We start from the raw sequence: 27,940 nt of genomic DNA on the forward strand, positions 1-27,940 counted from the left end.
TTCGAAAATGAGGGTTAGGCCTTCGTTTCCTTATTTCCCATATATTTTCTATAAAAAAGCCTGACAAAGCAACATTCTAACACAAATGCAACACAACTTCTTTGCATGCGATTGAAAATACCGCTTCAAACAGGCATTTCATCATAGTACATCAGTTTCTAACTGTTTAAAAAAGGTTTTGACGAAATATGAAAATACTCTTTTCTTTTTGTTTATTTGTTTCAGTATTTAAAGGAAAAATAATATTATTTACTTATTATTCTGATCGAGATTAAAATTAATCCACTAAAAAAATAATAATCATTCATGCAATTTGGGGGTAGGAATATCGAAATAAACTTTTGATTGCCTTAACCAAACAACCGCAAAAACCTAGAAGACAACCTCCTGTTTCGGCGTTGACCGTCATCTCTGTGTTACAAGTCACGTATATGGGTCACGTTATCATTTCAGCAATCTCTCTTCTTTTCCGATTTTATTTGACCTCCGATTGTTCTCCATCGTAATTATACGTTTCAGTATCAGAATATCAAAGATTTTCATGCATACACACTGAATTTTGGTTATATTTTATATTTAAAAGATCAATATTTACATACTGACCAGGCCTTATTGTCATTATACAAAACCCTGGGTCCCACAGAGTTGTTTTGTGATGTAAATGAGGAGCCCGATCAGGTCAACCGACTTGTCTTCCTACTAAAAATCCAACTGCGTAACTCTACAATATTATATGCAAATTTTGGGATAATAACTATGGCAGTCTAAGGTTCTTCTTACATACTTAAAAACTTGTTTTCTATCGGAATTCTCTGATTGTGGTTCCACAATCTCAGCAGTGATCTGCTTTTTATTGTTCCCTGGCCAGGGATGCCATCGTTCATAAAAAATCCTTACTGCATATTTACGGAAAAAGTTGACCGCCTTTTTAATATTTTGAATCTTTCTACAATTACTCTGAAAGAGATTCATATTTATCCACTTCATCGTCAAAAACCTAGCTTTTTCGTCTTCAACTAATAAGCAATAATAATGGCTGTTCAAGCTTCATGCATGGAATTGGCTCTTGAAGGGGAGCGTTTGTGCAAAGCCGGTGACTGTAGAGCAGGAGTGAGTTTCTTCGAAGCTGCCGTTCAAGTTGGCACCGAAGATCTCAAAACTCTTAGTGCAGTTTATAGTCAACTAGGAAATGCTTACTTCTATCTTCAAGAATACGAGAAAGCCTTAGAGTTTCATCGCCATGATTTAACGCTAGCAAGGACGTTGGGTGATCGAGTTGGAGAGGCTAAAGCAAGTGGAAATCTTGGAAACACTCTCAAAGTATTAGGGAAATTTGACGAAGCAATCGTGTGTTGTACTCGACATTTGGATATTTCAAGAGAACTTGGAGACAAGGTATTTGTTTGTCAATATTTACGGTTTGGTTCTTTGGGAAGGGCAAACTTTAGGGGCATTTTTAAGATAATTTGGTTTCCAGCCAGGGGAAGATTTGTTCATACCTTTAGTGGCTTTAGTGCATAAACAGTTCATCATTTCATGTAAATTATATAAAACAATATAGATATATATGAAGTGTTCTAACTGGGTAAATGTCCTATAAAACTGGTTTAATCAACTTGTGTTAGTGGTACCAAATGGAGTTTCCTCGTTGCATTGCTTCAATGTTAAGTTAAATGTTCAATGCCAAAAACACTAACATGGATTGTCTTGAACTAAAAAGTCACCAACGATTAATTATACATTTTTTCTAACACTATATCAAAGCTTAATGACAATTTCGCAATTATCTTTAAAATGTTTTTAAAAATATTTTACACAAATAAAGAATGAAAAAAGTTTTTTAGGTTTAACTCTGCATTATTTTATTGTGATCCATAAATATGTTAAGCTTTAATACGTTTTTCATAAAATTAGTAGTAATAATTAATGATTATTATTTATTGTCTTGAATAACTTCTTTCTGTACATGTAGATGACGTTAATAATTAAATGGACATTGTGGATTCAATTTTTCATAAATTAATTTTACTTATCTGCTTAGTAAAAACACAAAAAACTGTTTTGAAAGTAATACTAATTTACATTGGCTGAGCATTTATTACTTGATATTACTGATATTTGATATTAGCATATACCAGCTTGTGTACTTCTTATAAGAACGTGCGTGCTCATTGGTTAATTGGAGGTGAAAGTTGTACGATATTCACCTTTGAATCTCGGAATATTGAGTCAGCAACAAAATGGCATCTGCCGACAATCGTTTTGCTACGATTTCCGATGTGGAAATTGAAAAATTGAAAGTAAATGCCATTCCTATTAATACTAAAAAGGCAATGAAGTATGGCCTAAAAGTTTTGCTAAAAGTTTTGTGTGAATTTGTTACGCAAACTACAAGTTTCTGTTTGTTTGTTTTTATTGAATTATTGTATATGAAAATAAGTTACTCTGTACACAAGTTGGTATGTGCTAAAACAATTATTCGCCTCAGGCTCAGTGAATATGAAGAATATTTACCTCGCCGCTCGAAGACTCGCGTTTCGGTAAATATTCCCCGATATTCACTTCGCCTTTGGATCCAGTGTCTCATTGTTTGAATGAAGAAAGTGGTGAAATAATCTCGTTCGAATGTACAATAGAAGTCAAATGAAAATCAGATGGATATTTTTCTAACAGTTTCAGTTGTTTTTAAAGTTTTAATAGCTGTTTCAAAAGTCTGTACTATTTGTCTATTTGGGGGGAGGGGGGTGAGGATTTTTATTAAAGATATGTATGAGTATGTAGGTATCATCTGAAGTGTAGACCAGTTTTTTTTGTGTTTTTTTTTTTCTATCTACCTTTGACTGTAAACTTTAGTCTTAAGTATGGAGGAGCAATGACATGCCATACATTGTAGCCATTTATTTCCAAAAGCATTGTTATATCAAGTATCTTTAGTACAGTTCTTTTAAGTGCTTGTTGTATCAAGTATCATTATAGTACAGTTGAGATTCAGCTTTTTTAAGTGGTGTTGTATCAAGTATCATAGTACAGTTAAGGTACAGCTCATTTTAGTGCACACATATTTACTGTCTTCATGTCAATACATATATTATCCATTTACATGTATAACCTTTTGGGAAGAAAAATTGGATTTATTAATTTAAAAGGTTTTACAGTTTTAAGGAGGGGCTGCCGATGCTCTACATTGATTGATGATGTGTCCAGATTCATACACCGCTCTACTCTTGTTCTGAACCTAACACAATACCAGTAGTTGCTACTCTAAATCTTAAAATATCAAACTAAATAATTAGGCCTGTTGTGCCAAAGGTAATTAAGTATGGCATGATTAAAAAAGAAACTTTCAAACACAAACATAACAAAGTGCATTGCAAATTAATATAGCACTAAGGGCTTTCATCCTTTCCATTACATCAAAATTCTACTTTGTTACATGGGTGTGTAATTTCCAGTTTTCTCTGGCAATTTTATATAGCCACTAGTAATGTAACTAAATACGACTCATATGTACTTATATGATAAGTCTGGAAAAGAAGTTCCTACAGCATGAAATACACAATATAACTATGACAAAAGAGTGGCTTATGAATTTATAATTTGGTCCAGCAGTTTGTCCTACCATGATGCTGATTTTTGTGTGCACATACCATATGACATCAATGAAATATTTTGATGTGATAATAATTGGAACATATGTTTGCATGATGGTCTTAATATGACGTTACCACAATACATCTAGACGAGGGTACATTTTTACAAAATCAATATGCAAAGCTTTGTGTGTACTGTAGGTAATTAATATTTTAAATCACAAATATCCTTTAAGGATGGTGCCTACTAATACAAAACCAATTTGATTTTAATATAAATATGTGGATTACTTTAATCCTTCAAAGGGTTGATAAAATCTGGTTAGGAATTACAGCTTAAAAATCATGAAAAAGTGATGATGTCAAGGTTGTTCTAAAGCTAGGCAAAAATGTGTTGTTGTTTTTTTTCAAAAGATTTTGATTAATTTTCATTTTGAATTATCCTAAATGACTGACACTGTTTCTTTATTAAAATATGCCCCTACTACCGTGATTCCAATAGATGACTATAAAATATATACATTTTCAGTTTCATCAGCTTAATTATATTTTTTCTCATTAGGTACATAAATATTTTATTCATATTTTTTTGAAAACCAATTTTATTTTTAAAAAGTCATTTGCTTTATAATTTACACAAAGAAAGAATGGGGATATCCAGGCATTTTAAAGAGATACAATTTTAGGAGTATTATTAGGGATAAATCTGATACCAAATGCATGACAAGTGGAATACATAATGGAATGTTTGCACATTAAGCAAAAGCATGCTGCTTCCCTGCCATGCCAGCAAAAAAAAAAAAAAAAAAAACAGAGGGAAAATTAAGCATTTTAAATCTGTATTACAGTATATTTCCAGGAAGACTATTGGCCTATTTGACCTTTTACTTCACAGAAAACTGAAAACTTCAAAGTAAAAGACTTTCATGTGATGAAAGTTTCTTAATAGCCATCAAAGAAAGTTTTTTAAAACTATAATTACATACTAGACATTAATTATGGTAAATTTTCAATTTGATATGTATTCCTCGTTTGTATTTATTCAAGTTTTATTATTAGGTTAAATCTAGAGAAACTGTAATAAGCTTTTATTTGAAAGGATTTGGTTTTTGAAAGCGAGAACTATGAATCTCATGTGCCTTAGAAAAAGCTTATGATCATTTATCAATAATACTTGAACCTTAGCAAAATATCTCTTTAACAATCCTGGATTACTTAAAATCGTTTTCTTTTGTTGAAATTAAAATGCTTGATACTCACTATGTTTGAGCATGGACAAAAGTAGTCACCATTTTTTTAAGCCTCCATTGTTAAAAATTATGATCATTTAAGAAACACATCTAGAAGATTTTCATTAGATTCCTCATGGTATAAGCCAAAAGAGTGTTATAGAGATTGTCTTTTTTGCTTTAATCAATGATTATTAAAATATAGCTCTTAACAATCCGCTTTGAAATAAACAACTAGTGCATGGCTTGGTTAGCGACATGTTCTTTCTTTAAGGCTCTTTACTAACCCCAAGTATCAACAAATATATATGAAGTATTTAAAAAATGTTGAGCCTTGGCAAGAAGAGCTACAAACAGTTGCCATGATAAATGCTTTCAAGTTGTGCACCTGAAACATATGTTGTGAGACAAACTTAATCAGGTTGAATTCACCAATTTTGATAAGGTGTCTTTATTGTTATGTAAGATTGTAAGTAAATGCTAGCAAAACAAGTGTAGGAAGACATTTTAAATTTGTGAATTTATTTCTTTGTTCCTATTGGAGCTACCATACACATCACATGCATTAAACCTTTCTTTATTAGTATTCTTATATTTATAAAGAAGACAAATAATAAGGATAATATTTTTAAATAAAGATTACATCCTTATTAGTATTCTTTATATTAATAGTGAATACTAATAAGGAAAACTTTATCAGAGATAAAGTTGCATCCAAGTTTAGATGTAATATACACTTAATTGAAGAATTGTTGTCAGGTTCAGAAACATATAACATAGAAGCTGAGACCGAAATGGCACATGGAAAGTGACATAATTATATTATAATGTATTTATTTACACCATCTATGCAGTCGGTTTAGAATACCAAACACTTATTAGAAACAGTGGATGATTCCACGGGTCGCCGGTCACAGCATGCATCTAATTAACGTACTTCTCATGTGCCATTTCAGTCTCAGCTTCTATGTTCTATGTTTCTGAACCCGACAACGATTCTTTAATTGAGTGTATGCAGTATGAGTGGCCGTGTTGTATCAGATATACAAGCTTGAGGAGTAGCTGAGAGTTTGTATATCGGATACAACACGGACACGAATACTGTATATTGCTTGTCAAACGTCTAGGTTAGTTCCTTTTATTTGTGTTTCACTAAAATTTTCAAAATTAAAGTAAATGACTGTCCAAGAAAATCCAACTTAAAGTTTATGCAAATGAACATAATTTTGTATCAGATTTACAACACTCTTCACGGTCGTGATTTCTGTTGTCTTTTCCTCATGAATTATTAATGAGTTTGATAATTATATTTACCGACATTCAGGCAATACGTCTGTGAATATCTATATATAAAAGAAAAGACAGAATGATGTCATCGGCTGCATGACCAAGGTCAGCTAGACAGTATTATACTCCTTAAACAATGATTGTCAAAGAAAAAAAGGTGTTAAATTAAATTTATTAACATTTATTCCAGATCTATTTATCGATAGAAATCAAGAAACAGAAGTAGTGACTCAATCAAATAATCAATCAGTGTTTTATACTATGTATTGACTAAATTGATTAAATGCTTTTTAAAATTCCTTTTAAAACAGGGTAATGACATGTTTGTTTAGACTTACTGTAAGGTCATTGGGAAGTGAAATTCCACAATCTTGGACCAGAAGAGACAATAGAATAGTCATTATAGTCATTAGCCTGTCTGGTAGAATATTGGTGGATTTCAGAATTCTTATTAAACATGTTTTGAAATGTATTTGGAATAGAATTAGAGTGTACAGAAAACATGAATAAAGCTACTTGCAATGAATGTATATTGTCAAGAGTCAGTATATGAAATAGAGGTGCAGTTTGTGAGCATCAAATGGTGATTTAGTGATAATGCGAATAATTCACTTTTGTAAGACATTCAGTCTTCTAAGGTTACCATAGTACAGGTATGGGTTAACTAATGAGTGGTACAATTCAAAGAGTGACATTTCAGAAATGAAATATTTTGTTTTTGAAATAATCCCTATAGTTTTAGATATTTTGCAAGCAATAGCGTCAGTATGATCTTACCATGATAGATGATTGTCAATAATTACGCCTTTTATACTTTGTTTACATTTAATTTGTTCATAATTTTTATTATAAGGTCAAGATTATCAATTCTTTTTTGTCTAGTTCTGAAGATAACATATTTAGTTTTCTTTATGTTTATTGAAAGTTTGTTGGCAATAAGCCACTGTGATACCTTATCAATTTCATTATTCATTTCTTGTTGGTTGATTTTGCTTTTGATTTATCTGAATCATCTGATCATTTTTAGGTTGGTGAGGCAAGGGCTCTGTACAACTTAGGAAATATTTATCATGCTAAAGGCAAGCATTTTGGCAGAAGTTTTAACCAAGATCCAGGTGATTTCCCAGAAGAAGTAAGAAGTTCTTTAGAGAGAGCTGTGGAGTTCTATGAGTAAGTTTAATTTCCCATTATTGCTACAGTCATTTGTAGTGTTATTATGGAGGTGTAAATGTGGTAAAGTTTGTCTCTAATCCCATTCTAAGTACAAAGTTATTTCATTAGAAGGTAGAAATCATGAAAAAGGTTGGAGTTTACCCTATTTTGTTTCATTTTACACTGTACAATATGTTGTTCTGGTTTTACACATTTCTTTGATTTACATAATTAGATACTTGCAGTGGCACCCCAGTACATTAGATGAAATTTGACTATATTGTACAACAGCTGTAGTTTTCTGAAAGGCACCCTAAGTAGAGGACTACATGATTCACGTTTACCGAATTCTTCATAAATACAAATATGAAAATTGCCAAAAATCTATAAAACTCAAATATAAAAAATAAAGACATGGGTCACACACAGGCAGCCCAAGCAATGTTCTTAATGTGTACAATATGTGGTTAAATTATACAAAATCTTCTTGATAATCTTGCAACTGTACTGTATTGTACACATTTGGAATGTTCTACCATAATATATTGTATCTTCAGGAAGCTGGACTTTCAGCTGGATTTCATAGAAACCTAATCTACAGAATGCCTCAATCAAGTCTGTGTTCATAAGGCTGTCCTCACTGTAAACTCCATTGCATCCCTCTGTGTAGATCTTGACAAATTTATTGTGTTTTAGTTAGTGATTTATTTGACTTATTTGCTGAGGTTTTTTTTAAAAATTTGCTTTCTCTCTCATAAAAAAAAACCAGAAACATTTTTGAGAAAAATAGAGTAAATTTTGAAAAAATCTCCACAAAAAAGCCCCTGGTCGAGCTCAAACTTCATACAGTCACTTACTAAAACACAAAAAACCTGTCAAAGTTTTTTGTCAAGATTTATTAAAACAATTGTTACATTTGTACCGTGACAGATTGACCTCATACATTTAAAGCAAATTGTACACAAGAACATTGCTTGGGCTGCCTTTGCGCAAATATAGTAAAAAATGAGATGCGTGAAATTGATGCGCAGTAGCAAATTTGTTTGTTTATTGACCAGTTTAACTTCACAGCTAAAACAGTTGACTTGACTTAATTTTATCAAAATTCGTAGTTTTTACTAGATGATGCAAGATAGATAGACGGTTCATTACGTGAAAAAAGTTCCAGCTATTCTTAATTCCGAAATACCTAAAAAAGTTAGAAGCTATGATAGGCATAAAATATGTAACTCACAGTATTGTATTAATCCGAGGAAGGTTCCTGAGGGCCCCGTCGCTATTCATAGCGTGATTAGTGGACAAACTAGTTATAATTTTCAATACATACAGCCAATGAACTCGAATAATTCAGGCACTGAAAGATTCACTAGTGCTTTTTCTCTTGGATTTAAAGTTTCGTTTTTTCCAACATTCATTACTTCCAATTTAATTAATAGCTCTGTCCATTAAAAATAATGGCCCGAATTTCATTTTATTTAATTTCTTTTTTTGTAGCCGATTTTGACAATAAACCTTGAATCAAGTTATTCAAAATTTGATTTGTTAACTCAAATTGTTCTGAGGTTAATCTATAAACTGCCTCGGAAACGAAAAGGAAAGTATGTAACAAGCAGTTAAAATATCAGAGATGTTTTGTCTACTAAAACTGCGACACGTATTTTGTATTCTTAAAATATAACTGGATGCCTATAGTGTTATTTAGATATCACACTTTTCCTGTATCGGTTCTGTTACTAAACGTCATCCAAAGTGCGTCACGCCATGTAGATTGGCCGATAAATGCGCAAATGAAGACACCGCCTTAGCCTTGGGATGCGAGCTTGGCTCATGACGTATCAATTTTGGTGGTAAAAGGTAAAGTTAGTCAATAACGAACCTTTTATTAACAGCTCTAAACGCGCGCAATTCTGTTGCTTGTACCTAAGACTCCACTGATAAGATAAGTATATGATATTACATATTTACAGTCGATTTGCATGTACTCTGTAACATTCCTTTAATCTTGTCGGGTCAGTCCATTTAGGTCAGTATGCATGAAGCAAATACTTTGGGATGATATTTGTTTGAACGTAAGGCCTTAAGGAATAGTCGTAGTTCTTATGATACTATCATACTGTAGTTTGCAAGGAGACTGTATATGGTGATGTATAATCAATTGGGTTGTGATAGATTTTTGAATGACCGCCGGAATTATAGGAACGTAATAGTCCTGAATGTTTGTGTGCCTAAAAAAGGCATTGACCCCATTGGAGGGTCATTTTCATGGTTTTTTGTTCAGCATGTATTTTTTGCTTGAAGTAGCGAATTAAATATCGAATATACATTCAAGTTCATCATTCTTCGTATCCCTGAGCGAAATTCGCTTATGTGCGGCTACTGCTACGACTAATACGCAGGGTCGCACGGCATTTGGTGATTTTAGTGAACTGAATCGGGTTAAGAAGCCATTGACTAATGTATGTTTTGTTTTGTTTTTTTTTTTTGTATCGATATTTTCACTATCGAGTTGTGAGTGTCCGTGAGTAACAGATGCACAGGAAGCCCAAATTCGGAGGTTGTTCATGCCTGCTCAAATCGAATGGCGATGGATGGTGATGGTGATAGTTTCATGGTCGTTGCAATTCGATTCAGCCATAATTCATGGTCGTGGTGGCTAGACCAAATAGTACTCGGTATCCTGTCTTATTCTGAAGGGCAAAACATTGATAAGGAGTCTTTTCCGTTAATCCTCGACGAGTCTTCGAAGACGGCATTGAACAAACGAATCTGCGGTAATCTTTGATGTTTCTTCAGATCAGTCTTTTCAGGTACTTCGACGATTCTTCGATTCGATTTGATTGAGTTCGTGTCAGTTCGAGACCAATTCGAGTTGGTTGCTTTTCGAATTTTCATCGATTGAAATATAATACGTCGTTTCCTTCTCTCCATGTGATATGTCTGTATTTACGTATTTTATTTTGCATCTGCAACCAGGGATCGATTTTATCGGATGTGAACAGTGAATTTGAAAATTATTAAATGACAATAATGATAATTATGTTACAAAACTTCCAATAAGTGTTTGATATCTGTAGATCGTTTATGTGTTTCTTTTATGCCTTTAATCATTGGTGATTTTGCTCATACCGTAAAACAATTTCTAGAACAATAAATCAGTGATCACGAAGCTCTTTTATTCTATTTCATTATCTAAGCAATAATTGACAATAATTGATAATACCCTTTCCAAACAACCAATTAATAACGTTCAAACTACTACAATATTCATGTTTATTATAGTCATTTTCTATAAATCTGTCAGCAGTAGCCACGTGCAGTCAGCGACTGTCTATTTTTAATGCTGTTGTCCATCGCAGCCTGTAAACAGCCGTTCCTTATCTAGGTATACATTTTACATTAAGCGAGTGTTTTGTTATTCGCTATTTTGCATGGTATTATGTTTTATATTTTAATCCATATCACCTCCAGACTTTTCGATAATCTGAATGCTACTTAGTAGAGATAAACTAAGTCCCAAGTCAGGATCCGAGCCAGGACTCGAGTCAGAACTCGAGCTGGGACTCGCTTTTCGACACATTTTTTAAAGAATAATTCAAATCAGATAAAATGCAAAATGTAGTCACAACGCTTCAAAGTTTTTCTGCAATAGAGTCGTTTTCAAAAACCTATCATGCATTGCTCTGTGGCAATTTTTGGCTAATCCAAGCGCTTTTAACAATATTATACAGGGACCGCGGAGACGGGGGGAGGGGGGCCAGGGTTAATCCAAGCGCCCTTACCCCCCCCCCATTTGCGTATCTCAAAACTGCAACCTTTATGCAATTGACTGTATATGTATATATATATATACACACATGGTTGCAGGAAGGTTGTAGTATACATTTATACAGAGACCTAATGCAGAACGTAAAATATGCTTAAATACGATTTCTTAACCCTTACATTTTGTGGAAAATACGTTATTAACTTGACTTTGTGCAATACTTATGTAATATATAGTAGAAGATAAATAAGACCAAATAAGTTACTTTTTTACGTTCTGCATCTGGTTGGAGTGGTTTAACGGAACCACCTGCTACAAGAGGTTTAAAGATAAAAAATGGAAATTGAAGCATTCGTCAGAAATTGGCTATGCTAAGAGATTTCTGACGGTTGACATCTTGAATGTTGTATGGTTTATTGAAACAAAAGAAACTATATACAATATATTTCATTGCTGTAAACTTTGTCAAGTTTTTCAGATTGTTCAATCTGCATGCCATTCGATATTTTAATAAATCGTTAATTGACTAATAGAAAGCACAACACAAATGCTAGTGTGATACTGAAATAAGGTCTTTACCGAAAACACGCGTAATAGTGAGAAAGCATGACTTGACGTTTCGGCTATGCTGGAGATCGGCTTCTTCATAGCAAAAAAGGTTTTTTTTCGTAATAAAATTATCATTCAAGTTCGAAAAGTCATGTGCTCGCGTCTTCAAAACAAACTGACTGACTAGAAATTTTGATATTTGGATCACAAAATGGTTTGACCGCCAGGCTTTGATGTGCTCTAACTTGTTTTATATGGGTCTAGTCCCTCGGCTTCGCCTCGTGAAACATCGCCGTCTCGCGACAACAAAACACACTGTTTCCCTCCGTCCCATTCAATAAGTGTTAGTTATTTCGATGAAATGTCATCTGGGGTGCCAGGTCAGTGTAAAAAGTACCACACCGTATATGTACTTGTACCCACCAATTGTCATGTGCAAACGCCTGATAATTTAATATGCATGGTAAGGTAATATGATAAGCATATGACCGAAAGATATTCTGGGAAATGACAATTGTCCTCTGGGCCTGGTTGTACGAAGGGTGGATAGCGCTATCCGATGGATAAATTCTTCTTCAACCAATGGATAAGTCGATGCTGTTATCCAATAAATGTATCCTCTCTCTTACGCATTGATAAGAACAAAAGCGGTTAGTCGAGTATTATTAAGATCTACTTTATAACTAATTATTGTATCAATGATATGCACTTGATTATCTGCTACGGTATTTTATGATTTATTGGGAAATAATAGAACTTAAAATTACCAAGAAGAGAGTTAATAAGCTAGCTTATTAGTTCCTAAAACATCGTATTACGGCTGAAAAGCCGATGTATTTCATGTGTCTGATACATGGTACCACGTCACTTTGGGAAGTGTGGGGCAACTCGCACATGCTACCAATCCACGGTGTCAAACTACTGAGAGGGGAAGGAATTTGCCGGTAATAAGTGCTTCTAACAGGGTATCGAGGCAGTAAGGGAGGGCGGAGTGTTTCAATTATGGTATTGAAGGAGGGAAAGAGTAGGAATAACTAGTAACTCGTTCAATTATACTCCTCAGTATATGGGAGTTAGGCTTGCATTATCAGCTGTATAGTGAGGTAAAATTGGGATATACTGAAGTTTGCAACGTATAGGAGTTTCTTTGAATTATTGTTTCAGAGGTAATCTTTCCATAGTCAAACTTTTGGGAGACAGGGCAGCCCAAGGAAGAGCTTGTGGAAACCTTGGCAACACACATTACCTGCTGGGGAATTTTGACTTGGCAATAATGTTTCATGAGGAGGTAAGAACAAATTTTGCCTTTCTCTGCTGGTTAGGAAATTTTGCTTCCATCTATATAGTTGTAAGTGTTATTGTTATTATCTCTCCCGTTATAGCCGTAACGGTAAGTTATGTATTCCCAGTTGAAGTATTTTTCAGACGGATCGTATTTTTTTATATCGTATAGCTGTGACGATTAAGGTTTGAAGGAAAGTACAGGGTTGTAATCGTATGTATATGTAATCGGGGTTACCATGCAAAAGATAAATAGGCTTTTTTTTGGTTTTTATGTTGAACATCAAATTCATATAACTAAGCCTAATCCTAAACTAGAATAGCACACAGAATAAATTATAAGTAGTTAAAACGCTCAAATGAATTTCTATGATTTGGCTGTTACAATGTCGAACTTCACATGAGCCGAACCTTATCACATTAAAGAAGACCGCCTTCTTATCCATTCTTTCAATTAGGTTCGACTCATCTGAACTTCGACGTTTGACCTGACCCTTACTTACTGACGTAGTGGCATAACTTTAGTGCGTGAGCTTATTGTGATGACGCCACTCGAATGTTTTGATGAACAAAATATCAAACAAGATTTCCAATTTCTTAAACTCTTTTCATAGCCCTAAAACGAAGTCGGTGACCTCCCTTTTTATTTCGTTTTTTGGAAGTACTTTATAATACCTATAACTTTGCAATATTAATTTAAATAATTCTGACGATGGGTAAATTACATATTTTGTGCATAATTGGGTGAATAGAATTTCACATAATAAGGTGTAGGCTACAAGGTCCACACTCGTAGCCCAACTCAACATTTCAAATTTCTAATTTTCAACCTGAAGTTTAAATGCTAAGCAATTATTGGGTCATTTTCTAGAGTTAAAACTTTCAAAAAAATATGACGATCGAATCTTTTAAATTTCACCTCGTAATCGAGGTACCTTGGGGTCCAGAGAGATCGTCCAGAGGTTATTTCAGTATTCTCGTTCCGGCGATTGATGCATGCTTTAAACGGAAGTCAGGAGAAAAAAATGTTTCTTTCGCGCTCCCTCGCGGCGGCCTTGGGCGCTCGCTCGTTACACCCATAGGAAGCAAAATATAACCTCTGGATCGCAGGGTATAATTAAGGCAAGTTGAGATGAAAGGTATCGATATTAAACATTTTTCGATGACTCTTTTTTAGAATCACCACTCATGATGATTAGTATGTTAAGAATTAAAAATTTAAATTTTTGGCTAATATTATTGACGTAGTGTTGTTCTTTCTTCTTCTCTTTACCAGAGATTAGCTATCGCTCGAGAATTTAATGACAAATCCGCTGAAAGACGAGCCTGTAGTAACCTTGGCAATGCTCATGTTTTCTTAGGAGAATTCGAGATAGCAGCAGAGTACTACAAGTAAGTGTTGTGTATGGTTTACCGATTTTAACGTTTTACTTTATTTCGGCCACTATTTGATGATGTTCCAAATCTTGCTGATTTTTAATTCTAGCCTCTAAATACAAATTAAGTATTGCGTCTCTCGAGAGTACACTTGAAAGAAGGCTTCTTAATGCCTTGTTCGTTCATAAGTTTGGATAAATAGACATCTGCGGACTCAACAACTGAGCATGACAAGCAGTGAAACTGGACAAGCATTTTTGCGGGGAAAAGGAACACTACATTCATATTGACGGCGGAAATGGGAAAGAACAAGGATCGCGCCAGGATTTGTCCTTTTTCTTTGTTCTACCTTTCTCTCTCTCAGTTCTCCCTTTCATTCCCAGCTACTCATCATTCCTAAAAGATTTTAGCAAAAAAAAAAAAAAAAAAAAAAAACACAAAGAAACAAAACAAAAGCGATTAATGGAAGAGACGTCTAAAACTTGAGAAAATTGTGAACACCTTAAAGAATTCCCCTTCACTGATTCTCCACGTCTTTAATTTCTAGATTCTATAAAGCCTGAAGGAAGAATGGCGCCATTGATATAGAGCGCTAGTCAGTGCGGCAAGTGATCGAAAGCCTCGCTTATCTTAACGATCTAATGATGGGTACTTGCGAAAGGGAGGCATTCGGGAAATGTAAGAAATAAAAAAGTCTTTGCTACAGTTGATATTGTTTTTGGTTTATCACTAAGGCCAATAAGATCTGATTAGATAAGCTGTCATTCGATTTAGGCCATGTTGTAGAACTCTCTTTCCCGATGCCAACTCTCTTTTCTGTACGCTTCATAGCATCTTCTTTAAGCCGATATTGTGACATCGTACAGCTCAGCAACGAAAGGTTTTCACTAATTTGTCAGAACTGCAAGGGAAAAGTCGTGTAAAGGTTTTCCTCTTGTTGATGTTTTGTATTCTAATGCTAATCATTTGACTAGCATGAACTTTGACGTAATTGGTTGAGTGAATGATAACTTTTATTGGAGAATCACGATTGGTTGGCTAATAAACCTTCAAATTGATATACATCCTGGTAAGGAAGCAGTGTAGCTCTCTTGTGGTTCGTCTTGCCAGACATTTTAGTCATGTCTGTTTCGATTCTATCGTGGAGTTCTTCAGACAGCTTACCACTGTCAAACCCTGCCTGGGGATGTGTTTTGCCCACATTGATTTCGTCTTCTTGTTTTCCCAGGAGGACACTACAAATATCAAAAGAACTCGGCGATCGTGCAATTGAAGCACAGGTAAGAAAAATACTGCCATTTTGATATCGTGGGATTCACACTAGGACTGGTTAAATCCTAGCGTATCAAAATCAATAATCGAACGCACGAAGAAAGATAAGAAAAATACGATCACTTAAAATCGGCCTTCGATATTTTGATTGTGGTTTTGTGGGTTTGTTTGTTCATTTGCTTTTAAGTATATTTTTTCTTTTTCATCTTTCTTTTTCATTCGAAAATATTAAATGAAATATCGATACCTGAATGAAAAAAGCGCTTTGAAACCCTGGTTTGATCAAGTTTCGGGATCGTCAAAACTATCAGGATTGCAGCCGTATAGGGTTTAACTTAATCCAAGTAATTGCGAAATACAAATATGTAAATCTGAATGAAAATACTGGTTTTCTGTGTAAGGCAATAAGATGAAAAATATCTTAAAAGGAAATTTGTTTCAGCCTTTTTAATCACATGCGATATTTTCCCGTTTTGGGTTTCAGCTTGATTAACGACGATAGCTGACTGATCAAGTTGCCTGCCGATTCATGTTCGATTCTTGTCAAATGTCTCATATATTTATCCTGTATAAATGCTTCAAGCTTTCGTCTTTGATTGAATTCTGTAATTTTAACAAGCTGCAATGTGACATTGACTCTTGCTTATTTGAATTTTGCCGTTTCAGAATTATTTCATCCCTATTTCTCTCTACATTCATTTAAAATTTTCTTCCAGGGATTGCTTCTAATTTTTTACCACTCAACTTCATCCTCTCCTTTAATTTTAAAATTTAAATTTATTTTATTTTATTTAGACAGAATACAAAACTCAATGTACACATCTAACAGTGATTTTGTGCCGCTATGACAGGCATGCTACAGTCTAGGGAACACATATACTCTCTTGAAGGAGTACAATGATGCAGTGGCGTATCATATCAAGCATCTGGCGATAGCACAGGAGTTGGGGGATAGGTAAGAATTAAGAAAAACAAATATCATTTAGTAAGGTATACGATGTTTAGCGGATGTACTCCTTGGTGTTCTTTGAAAAGCAAAAATATTGCCGAACGAGTTAAACCACTGAGGTAGGTGCCTGCCATGTTGCTAACCTCATACGTATTATACATTTGTCTTCGTTTGTGCTTGATTTGTATGTCATCTCAGTCATCTGTATATTTTTCCGTTTTACTATTAGTTGTAGCCGGTTTGTATGCGTCTGTATTTGCAGTGATTGGTGGCTGTGTTTATCTCCATGGTCGGTGTTTGTCATGATGCTGTATAGTTTGCCAGTCTGCCAGTGTATAATATTCTCGTGTTCTCTATTTTTTTGTGTCTGTTTTCATGGATTTTATATATGATAATGTTTGTATCGATTAAATATTTCTGCTAAGCTTTTTATGGTAAAGCGGACATGGTGCATCAAAGTCTACACTATGGCCTTGAATGCAGAATCTCGTTTGAATAACTCATGTCAGTTTTACTCGAAGTTCATTTAATCACAAGAAGCATGATGAAACTGAGTCACGTGCATTTAAGAGTGCATGTCAGCAAAAATCAAACAAATTCGATATTTCGCGGCCACGGTTGAAAAATTGATTTTGCTCAAATTTTGTCCAGATGTACTTTATTATATCACAAAATGCACTGCATAGTTTTTTAAGGAAAATATATTTTTATTTTTGAGAAAATGCCGTTTTAAAAAGCCCTCCCGAAATCGCCATTTTAGCGGCCAAAATTTGCGTTGAGTTTACCGACCGAGTTCGGTACAAAAATCGATTCTAATCAACTTAAAATCCCTAAAACCGTGTTCTATGCTATATAAATATCCGGTTACGTGACTTACAGGAAATTTGAGTTACTTTTTGTGACATAAATAATCTTAGTTTTAAGACTCGTGATTCTAGGTGATTGACGATATCCCCCAAACAAAATCGATTTTCACCATGCGATAAAGCTCCAAATCCAACAAGCTTCCGAGGGTTAGTTCTTTAAGAAACAAGCTTTCAATCGATGTAAACATTTCTTTGGGCAAACAAATATTTGTTACGCGACAGGTCATTCAAATCTTCAATTTTTGACCTTTCGAAGTCATACGCCATAATTTCCCATCACTCACAAAATCAAAGAATCTCGCCTGGCTAATCTCTTATTCTTACTGTTTTACCTTTACAGGCCAAAAAATACACTTGTTATAGCATTTCTTACCTTTTTAAGGCGAAAATGTGGTCTATTAACCTCGGTATTCGTTATAATGGTATCACAAGTCTTGACCATTATCTGTCAGTTGATACCTTCCGTTTACTATCCAATATGTCAACGGTTCAGCGCTTACTAAACGGCGTTTAAAACCCTTGTCGAACAGTCAAGATTGTTTTCCTTTTTATCTGAAGTTCTACGATATCATAATATATCAATATGATTTCAAAATTTATGGTACAGCTGAATTTCCGTATCGAATTTAGAGTACGTAAATAAATGGCCTGGGATTATATGCTAATCATAGACTACGACTTTCTAGGGTAGGGACGGTATGTCCCATTTGCCTTTCTCTGACATCCCAGCGCTTACTAAAAGTGATTTAAAGCCTCTGATTAACTGTTAGATCGGCTTATATCGTCAAAGTCATAGTTCATGATCTGCAAAATAATATAATTTGAATTAGTTACAGAAACTGTGTACACAGGAAGCCCAATTGGCGGCGGGGAAGAAATTGGGGGGGGGGGAGGGGGAGGTTAAGCTATGAAATAATAATGATGATGATGATGATGATGATGATTATAAACAAACAATAAGACAGATCAAAGAAATAACTACCTTTTACGGCTGCAATTGCCAATTAACTCCATAAGCAAATCAACATATTGCTGTTTTCTTGTTCCCTTGATTGAAGAGGTATCCTGCTCATAAAAAGTGCATATTTCTTGCAGCATTGCTATGGAGAACTTTGAAAGCTTCGAGCTTGTAGCTAGTTCGCAGAGATTGTGAGCTTCAAACATGATGGGATGACCGAGTCCGATTTCCTTAATTATGTTGTGTGCAAGCTCTTCAAACTCTTCCTCGTCGAGCCTTGCCTCCTCATCTTCCTCCATCTCGTCTTCTAAGTCCACGTCATCCACTTTAACCTCCCTTCTTTTCTTAGCAAGACGTGAGAAAAAACTTTTTATCTGCTTTGGTGTGAGGTACTCACTTGAATTAAACATAAAAGAGCCATCAAGGTTTCTTGCCTTTCTCATAGAATTAGATACGGTGTTAGCATCCACTTTGTGCCCTGTCTGCTCTCCAAGATCGAACATCTTGGTAAGATAGTCCTTTTGAGCTTTGTTCAAGCGTTTCCTTTGGACAGTGGATGACTTCAATGCCCAGCCTTTTGATAGAGCATCGCCATATGCCAATGTGCGGGAAGTACTTGGTTCTTCAAGTGGCTGGTTCTCCAATGACGCATCTCCTTGGTCAAGTTTTACGGCGTATGACAGCATCGCCTTGTCTAGAAGTGTTTCGCTTTCCATTACATATTTATGCTTACCGACGTCAAGATGGCGTTGAAGAGATGAAAAACGCTGGAACGATTTAATGCAGCCGTCGTCGGGACATGGAAACAGCTTTGTCGTTTGCTCTTCATCTTCTGAGCTGGAGCTTTCAGCATCCGTATGCGTAGGCTGGGTCTCGATACTTTTAGATTTTGCTGCTGGTCTCTTTCTTGCAGTTACCTCTGTAAAAGTGGCTTTAGGGGGAGTAGCTTCTTTAATGACGCTTAGTTTTGGCAAAAGAATACTTTTTGGCAGGCTAAATGCACTCCATTTCAAGGTCTTACCCTCGCCAATGCCATACTCTCTCCATACTTTCATGCCATTCTTATTGTAGGAGATGTTGTTGATGAAGCTAACTCCATCCCATTTCAAAGGCACTAAATTTGGGATTGAAGGGGGATCGCATAGCATAGCTCTTACTCCATTGACACCACTCAATGATTCGATGGCTATTTTCATCTGTTCTGCTGTTTCGACATCTTTTCCAGAGTTCAAGTATGCCTTGATGTGGTTCTTTATGGTGGCAGCTTTTCGGTCACATGACCCTTTACCGCCCTGAGGGTCTGAAAAATCGACCCTTAATTTAACTTTGTGGTTTTTGGCTATTTCTTTCATGGCCAGTAAGTTGAATGCGCTGTGGTAACAGCCGGCATTGTCCTGCCTTAGAAATACCTCCTCGAGCTCAGGCCTTTCAGTTTTCAGTTGCCCCACAACATCATCAATGATAGCCATTACTGAATAGCTGTCCTGGGTACAGCTTTTGAAAACATGGACGAATGTCAACATTTCCAACTGACCTTCTCTTTTTGTTGTAGCTACTGCAATGTGCCAAGAAATACCTTTCTTTCCATACCAATCAGATTGGCTTTCACGGTATTTCCTTGGGAGAAACTTCATAGCCCAGTCTAATACTACATGTACTGAGGTTGGACCCAGACTCTGAAGAACGTTCAACCGGGCTTCATCTTGATTGATAGCACGCAGCAGGTGGGCTTTCCAGGCTTGGATATTTTTCTTTGATTGGGTGATGACATACATCATCTCTTTCTTCTCTTCATTGTCAATGGCCAGATCCTCCAAAGCCGAATGAACTTCATCAAACACAGATGGAATCAGCTCACACCGGTCACATTTTAGGTCGTGCTGATGGTCACATTTAGTGGTGAAATCCGAATCACTTTCATGACTGAGAGCGTGCGCTCTACAGTGGTCGGGGACTCGTGAGCTTTTTGACACATGAACCTGCAAATATCAAAGATTTGATGTTATCGTTTTAACATCAACCAAAATCCTGGACCCGCCTATGATTTACATACCTTGTAATCACTTTTCAAATAGCGCTTTGCAATTTTCAATTTATTGATTTGATTCTTTGCCCAGGAATGACCTTTTCCGTACTCATCTCCAAGCTTTTGAACTACTTCCTCCATTTCATCAAAGGCTTGAGCACCATCGGCAGAAAAATAGTCAAGTCCTTGTAGTGACTTCCTTACGGAAGCACTACATACACTCAACACTCTACATAAACTGCTACGGCTTATTGGTTCAAAACAGGTTTCTTGACAATAGGTAGTGTATTGCTGCACCACCTGTTCAGGTATTAATGTCCTTACAACATTTGGGACTGTGATCTTTGTATTGCTAGATAACTTCAATGTCTTTTCTCCAAACGGCAAATCTTGGATCACTTGACCACTTGTGATAAAAGTCAAAAAGTGGTTAAGTTTCTCAGTTGACACATAAATACGGGGGCTCTTTGTAATGGTAACGGGAGTACCTCTTCCATGAAGCAATGCGTGGTGGCGGGCCACATTAAACCTGTATCTGGAGAGATCGGGAATCCAGTTTTTCAACGCTGAATAGGGCATCTTATCTGCCATTATCGACAAGATCTGCCTTCTTGTGCTCCAATGACTTGCGTTATTGAAACATTCAACAAGAGCCTCCATCAGCGATTTATCAACGTTCTCATCCTTTTGCCCAGATGACTGTAATACACTGAACAACATTTCTGAGCTTTCAGGCGCAATCTCTTCTAAAGCTGCAAAGACAACCTGCTTTGCTTTACGCGAATAGCGTCGCTTAGTTCTTTGCGAAGCTTCATCCCATGGTGTAGTCAGCTGGTTTCTAATAGGACTTATGTCCCTTGCGGCTAAAAATGAATTTAGCAGTTCTCTTGACATTGGCTCTGAGTTGTCTTTGTCCTCCGTTTCTGTTGATAGCGAGCGTCCTGGGGGTTCATAGGCTGTGCATGGTGTTTCAGGTATAGTAGTATTTGGTGGGCTCTGAAAAGCTGGACTTTGTGCGCTGGCTTTAAGGGTTACCTCATCGTCTTCCTGTAAAGTAAATGTTCTAAATGTTAAAGTTTGTGTGAGTAGGAGGGGATTGATTCTTTAAAATTTGTGTAGCTTTTCTTGTCGTTTGGGTGGGCTTCCTGTGCCATGGCATCAGTTTCATAAGATGAATAAGAAAAATTCTAAATAGCTAAAGCGTAAGTACCTGCATATGAAATATATCTTAAGCGTGTAGTCTTGGTACTGATAAAAAAATGTGAAGAATGACGACTGATCCGTAAAATACCGCACTTGTAAATAATTACTTCAAGCACCTTCAAATGACCTCACTTCTTTACCTGGCAGTATGTACGTGTAAATGATAATCGCATGACAAATTGTCTTACAACTCTTTCATCTGTTCACCCATAGCTATGACATCTGACTTTGAGGAATCTTTACTTTCCATTGTTTTAATCAGATATCGGCATTTCTTGCAAATACCTGAAATAATATCGATGTATATATTAACGTAAAGAGACAGTACTGAGCAACTTATGAACAGTCACTAGTTATATATGTTCTTTGAAAAAAACTTACCTGATCCAGGAGCGACAAACACGCCAGTATTGCGTAATATAATAGATGATTCTTGCTTGCCTAAACCTCGATCACCTTTAGGCCAGGTTCCTTTACCCTTTCCATGGTCTGAAATCTCCTGCGGAACTCTACATATTGTACCTCCTCCTCTGGTCCAGCTTATCCCAAGCGTCGCGCGATGATAAGGGCAGATGGTCATCGATTTGATGCTCTCCTTCGACTTGTCATACAATGCTACTCTAGACAATATCAGATCTATCTCATTTTCAGGACCTGAAAAACTCAGGGTGGACAAGTGTCTTGCGATATCTTTTGTACAGGACAACAATGGTACAATTTGGGTTTGGCGCTTTCGATCTTTGGCATCAAAACCACAAGAACTACCGACGATAGACCTAAACGAACAACACGCAGCTTCCATTTTCTTTACAATATCTGCACTAAACCATCGCTAATTAATAACTGCGGTTTTCGATAGTCAATGAACACAAGCTGGAATTTTTTTTTTTTTTTTTTCCTGCTGCCTTCAATCAAAAAAAGTCAGGCGGTACCTTTTATGTTCTTCACTGACGGCAGTAAAAAGCAATTTCACGACAAGCTGTTGAAATGTTTGAGTTCGTAGAATATCTAAAACCGATTTCAGCTTTGTTTATCTTTCGATCGCGATATGTAATACCCAACTCAGTTGTAAATGCATGTCACATCACTAATCGATCTTTTTGTCGTTGTCTGTCTACTGTTTGTATATTATTTAATTTTGTTTCCTCGTGTTTATTGCCTACATCAAACTGACACAAAACATGACTAGGGTCTAACTAGGAAACTATATGGTTTATTTAGGCTCCAGGCATTTCCTCTCATTACAACTTCATATTTAGCTTTATTTATTTGACCAAATAAGTATTTTCTTTTCAATGATCTAAATATATAATTTAATGTAATGTAACACAAAAGGAAATGTGAATAAAGATGTATTGTATCGTATTGTATTGTAAAAGCATTTGATTCCCAGGGAATCGGGCTCCCTGTGTAGTACAGAAACGCAAATTATATTATTTTACAGCATATCAAACAATTGTTGTCGTTCGCGGGCTTCCTGTGGTGACAAACCACGCTCCCCTCCCCTACACATTTCCAGTCCTTTTTCGGCCAACACCAAGATGGCTGTCTAGTTAGTGATGTTTTCACTCGATTTACTGTAATTTTGAGCAGTTTTGAGCCAGAAATTCGCCTATTTAGTGAAGAAAAGTATATTCCAATTTCCAAATATGGTAAGTACATTCCTTATATGGTAAAAGAAACGTCTCGAGCGGAAGGACAACTTTTCTATGTGGAAAGTTTGATATGTTCCTGATGATGACGATATCCAGCAAACGATATATATCATTGGGGTATATTAACAACATCGACCGATCTAACAGTTAATCAGAGGCTTTAAATCACTTTTAGTAAGCGCTGGGATGTCAGAGAAAGGCAAATGGGACATACCGTCCCTACCCTAGAAAGTCGTAGTCTATGATTAGCATATAATCCCAGGCCATTTATTTACGTACTCTAAATTCGATACGGAAATTCAGCTGTACCATAAATTTTGAAATCATATTGATATATTATGATATCGTAGAACTTCAGATAAAAAGGAAAACAATCTTGACTGTTCGACAAGGGTTTTAAACGCCGTTTAGTAAGCGCTGAACCGTTGACATATTGGATAGTAAACGGAAGGTATCAACTGACAGATAATGGTCAAGACTTGTGATACCATTATAACGAATACCGAGGTTAATAGACCACATTTTCGCCTTAAAAAGGTAAGAAATGCTATAACAAGTGTATTTTTTGGCCTGTAAAGGTAAAACAGTAAGAATAAGAGATTAGCCAGGCGAGATTCTTTGATTTTGTGAGTGATGGGAAATTATGGCGTATGACTTCGAAAGGTCAAAAATTGAAGATTTGAATGACCTGTCGCGTAACAAATATTTGTTTGCCCAAAGAAATGTTTACATCGATTGAAAGCTTGTTTCTTAAAGAACTAACCCTCGGAAGCTTGTTGGATTTGGAGCTTTATCGCATGGTGAAAATCGATTTTGTTTGGGGGATATCGTCAATCACCTAGAATCACGAGTCTTAAAACTAAGATTATTTATGTCACAAAAAGTAACTCAAATTTCCTGTAAGTCACGTAACCGGATATTTATATAGCATAGAACACGGTTTTAGGGATTTTAAGTTGATTAGAATCGATTTTTGTACCGAACTCGGTCGGTAAACTCAACGCAAATTTTGGCCGCTAAAATGGCGATTTCGGGAGGGCTTTTTAAAACGGCATTTTCTCAAAAATAAAAATATTTTTTCCTTAAAAAACTATGCAGTGCATTTTGTGATATAATAAAGTACATCTGGACAAAATTTGAGCAAAATCGATTTTTCAACCGTGGCCGCTTCTTGTTCGATTTTTACTGACATGCACTCTTAACATTCTTCTATTTGCCATTTCGATATCATTAATGAAAACCTAAATCCAGAATCTTGGTTTTACGATTCTCGTTTTGATATTTTTTATTTAAGATAATTTGATAAATCCGAGTGGGTTGAATATCAATCAGGGCAAAATCCTTAATGCTTCTGATAATCCAAGAAACGCTTTACTGCCGTACTTACTTATCAAAAGTTTCAAAGGTTTTTATTTTTCCACACACGAAAAAACAAAGAATTACAAATAGAACTTAAGAAAGGAGTGGAAAGGTGTAGGAGGAACAACCCAAAAGGGGTTAAGTAAGAAAGATCCTGCACCAATGTAAACAATTTTAAAGAAATAGTGAATGGCGGAATATTATACTTACAATAAAATAGTAAAATAGAAATCAAGCATTTTTATGGTGAAAACAGTTACGGTAAAGATTTACATTTACGAGTGAATATAAGAACTTGTAGTTTACTGAGATATGAGGTATTTTTTGAAATTTGTACGGAAACTTTTAAGCGATAAACTATTTTTGATTTCAAGAGGAACAGTTCCAGTTTGCTACGGCTGCGTATTTTACACTGCGTTTTTTATACTTATATTGTTGAGAACCGGTGTATACAAATCAATGTCATGCTAGACTTGAACCTTTTTAGCACTTCAGATCAGAACAATAAGAAAATACTTTCTTGCGCCACCAGAATTTCGGAATAATTGATTGCTGTACAGTAAAATACCGCATATAATATGAACCTGCATTTTTCCAAGTTAGCCTAAAAGGGTTCTTATATAATTGGTGTTATTATATTATACTTATTATACTTATTCAATGAAATCAATAAACGCTATGACCTCTGCTAGAAATTTAATCAGCGGGCTCCGGATTCTTTAAAGTTAAATCAAAAGGATAGTTTATTGTTTTCTTCATTATTTTATAATATATCGAGTACGCTGTGTTAATAAACTTTAATTGAAAAAATATTACAAATTTATGATCAGTCAACTAAGGATGTATATATATTTGCTTTTCATTGTGATTTCATTCCTCTTGATAGAAAATAAAGGGTTCTCGTGTTTTGGTATCATATGACAATCAGCAAAAGGGAGCGAGTCACAATTTGATGACCGCAGTATCAATCAACTTGTGGTTTAAATTTCATACTGAACGAAAAAACGACAAGAACAGAACGTGCGTTACTACTTGATTAATGTTGTCAAGATGTCCCAAGACATATATGATTATTATTCTATAATAGTGCATTTGAAAAAAGTCATTTTTTAAGTTGTTTGAACTTGCAGAACAAGATAATTTGTGTATTGTCATTGCCATTGGATTACATATTATTTGCTAGGCTTAGTAATATGTAAAATGTTGCATAAATCACTTGTCAGCAGGTGTTTTCCTCCTTTACCGGTTTATTTGTCATATTTTCTTGGTATAGGATATCTTGTTAGTACTGTTTTAAAACGACATGTACTCTGGTTGGAAAACAATTGTGCAGTAGGGCGCGAAAGCGCGGTCTGAGGTGGATTCTGGAAGCTAGTGTTTTACTTGAAGCCTCTTTTCTCACTTAGCATAATAATATCGTTTGTGTTCAAAATAAATGAACTACGCAGTGTTTAGAGAAAAATATTAATTGATCTAATGATATTCTGGCAACTAATTAGCAAGTTATTCACCTGAATTAGTTAGACTTGAGATCGTGTCGTGCATGATCAATCGAATTAGTAGACTGTCGCTTTAGAAGGGTTCGCAGCAAAGTCCGTTGTCCACAAACTTTAAGCTTTGCCTTTGTCTCAGAATTTTTTCTTTCTAACTATTAAAAAAGCCTGGTTCCCATAAAAATTTGAAACCCAGTTATATTGATGTTTTCCTGTACAGCCCTTTCGAATGTGCTTTTGCTTCCGCGACGTTTGGAAGTCATTTTGTAGATGTAGCCTTGCGGCAAAACCGTGGTTCCAGCATCGTTCAATGCGGTTATTTTTGAATCGCACGGACAAGAAGTTGTCTTTGCGAAACACGTTATCTCTCGTCAAGATATTTTCCCTTAAAGGTAAGGTGACACTGATTCATCGATCAGTTTACCGTCTATATGAAGACACGATCCTAAAATATCAAATATTGTAAATTTTGATCCATCTCTGGAAAGCAGGAAGAGGGATCGCTTTTAATGATTTTCCCTTGCAGTATTATTGTAATCCTTTCAATTATTTTCGTCAAAATTTACTAATTGCACCGTTATTTAGCTGTCATTCTTTTAACAAGGTGTTATGCGAAAAAACCTTTCTTCAACAGAAATGGAGAATATTGATACTATTTGGTCATACTACATGTCAGTAAAAAGTAACAACAAAAAGTCAACATTTGATCAGTTTGAACATTTGAATATTTGATATGATATTCTAGATTTATATTGATATTGATATTAGTGTTTAGTTAGTATGTATTCGTATAAGTAATATAGTAGTGTATATATAATTTATGTATTTAAAATTTTTTCCAGATATTTTAAATTTAGTTAGATATGTACTGTTTAATAAACGAGCAGGAGTGTTTTATCGGGTATAAAACACGAGGCGTAGCTGAGGACCACAGAGCTTAACTACTGTTATGTGTTTACTCTCTGGAAATAAAGCCTATCATTATAACAGATAATTTGTGGCAGATTGAAATCTACATATGTATTTTTAATATTATTTACTTCCAAATACTGATTGAGCTAATTGTCAGACTGAGAATGACTGGCAGTTTGGACGGAAGTTTTGATGTGTATTTGATAAAACCTTTTAACAACTTTAATTACAAAATGTTCATTGATTTTCAATACAACGATTAGTATTGGTGATGTTAGTATACGGTATTTCCTCATAGTATCTCGGCTAGTATCGCCTGAAATATATAAGATGCATAACTCCTAACTGGTGTTTGATTTGTACAACTGATTGGTTTCTCAGGAAATAAAATCATTGTCCTGATTGGATTAAAGGAAACCCAATGTAAACGTTAAGTTGCATTCCTGTTGATTTGCATATTAACGAAATGACTTCCGGTAAGACGCGTTGTCGATACCACAAGAAGCCCAATGCTAGACCAACTCTAGTTGTGAATCACTGAAATGGGCTTCCTGTGTTCTTTCACGAAATGACGATTCGTCTCATTTCGTGTGTATTGGACATGCATGCTTTGACTATTACTACACCCTATTACAACAGCCTCTCACTTCTTATTAACCTTAGGAAGCTTGTTGTTCTATTTAATATCGTGAACAACCCCAATTCACCCACTTCTCTTTATAGCAGCTTCAATTTTCTGGCTACTCTTCGCTCCTCTGGTGTAACTAATAGAGCTTCTAAGACTAATCTTCATGTTTTGCATCCTCCGTACCAAATCTGGAAAACGTACATTTGCTTATAGTTCAATTTTACTATTCAACGGTCTTGATTCTGATTTGAAACATCTACTCTGTCATCCTAATCCCTCTTACTCTCTTTCATCTAATCTGTCCAATTTCAAGTCTAAAATCCTTCATTTATTTCTTAAGTTATCTTCAAGTGTCTCGTACTTAGAAGAATTATTCTGTTTAGAGTGTCGC

At 35.3% G+C, this 27,940-nt stretch overlaps 2 protein-coding genes across 2 annotated transcripts in view; one reads left to right on the top strand and one right to left on the bottom strand.

The window, feature by feature from the left end:
• Nucleotides 1–658: 658 nt before the first annotated feature.
• Nucleotides 659–27,940, top strand: part of LOC116303052 (uncharacterized) — a 38,280-nt gene continuing 10,998 nt past the window's right edge. Inside the window, exons 1-6 of the mRNA XM_031712498.2 lie at nt 659–1,395; nt 7,134–7,276; nt 12,735–12,858; nt 14,128–14,243; nt 15,457–15,508; nt 16,352–16,455. Coding sequence (XP_031568358.1) covers nt 1,033–1,395; nt 7,134–7,276; nt 12,735–12,858; nt 14,128–14,243; nt 15,457–15,508; nt 16,352–16,455 — 902 coding nt within the window. The 5' untranslated portion in view covers nt 659–1,032. The remainder of the gene's footprint in view (nt 1,396–7,133; nt 7,277–12,734; nt 12,859–14,127; nt 14,244–15,456; nt 15,509–16,351; nt 16,456–27,940) is intronic.
• Nucleotides 20,312–22,304, bottom strand: LOC148904751 (uncharacterized). The gene is made up of 3 exons (XM_089024935.1): nt 21,884–22,304; nt 21,691–21,787; nt 20,312–21,401 (listed from the first exon to the last, which is right to left on the bottom strand). The coding sequence occupies exons 1-3, from the start codon at nt 22,302–22,304 to the stop codon at nt 20,312–20,314; spliced, it is 1,608 nt and encodes a 535-aa protein (XP_088881061.1).

The sequence above is a fragment of the Actinia tenebrosa genome, unplaced genomic scaffold (genome assembly GCF_029948245.1).
Source record: "Actinia tenebrosa isolate PJP-AT-01 unplaced genomic scaffold, QUT_ActTen_1.0 PGA_scaffold9__36_contigs__length_13948895, whole genome shotgun sequence".
Taxonomy (NCBI): domain Eukaryota; kingdom Metazoa; phylum Cnidaria; class Anthozoa; order Actiniaria; family Actiniidae; genus Actinia; species Actinia tenebrosa.

What these genes read in the sequence shown, in the direction of transcription:
- LOC148904751 (XM_089024935.1), bottom strand. Translation starts at nt 22,304, where the DNA reads ATGGAAGCTGCGTGTTGTTCGTTTAGGTCTATCGTCGGTAGTTCTTGT. An exon ending in GTTTGTCGCTCCTGGATCAG is followed by an intron (nt 21,788 to 21,883) that starts GTAAGTTTTTTT and finishes ATATTATTTCAG; the next exon opens with GTATTTGCAAGAAATGCCGA. An exon ending in GGTGAACAGATGAAAGAGTT is followed by an intron (nt 21,402 to 21,690) that starts GTAAGACAATTT and finishes CAAATTTTAAAG; the next exon opens with AATCAATCCCCTCCTACTCA.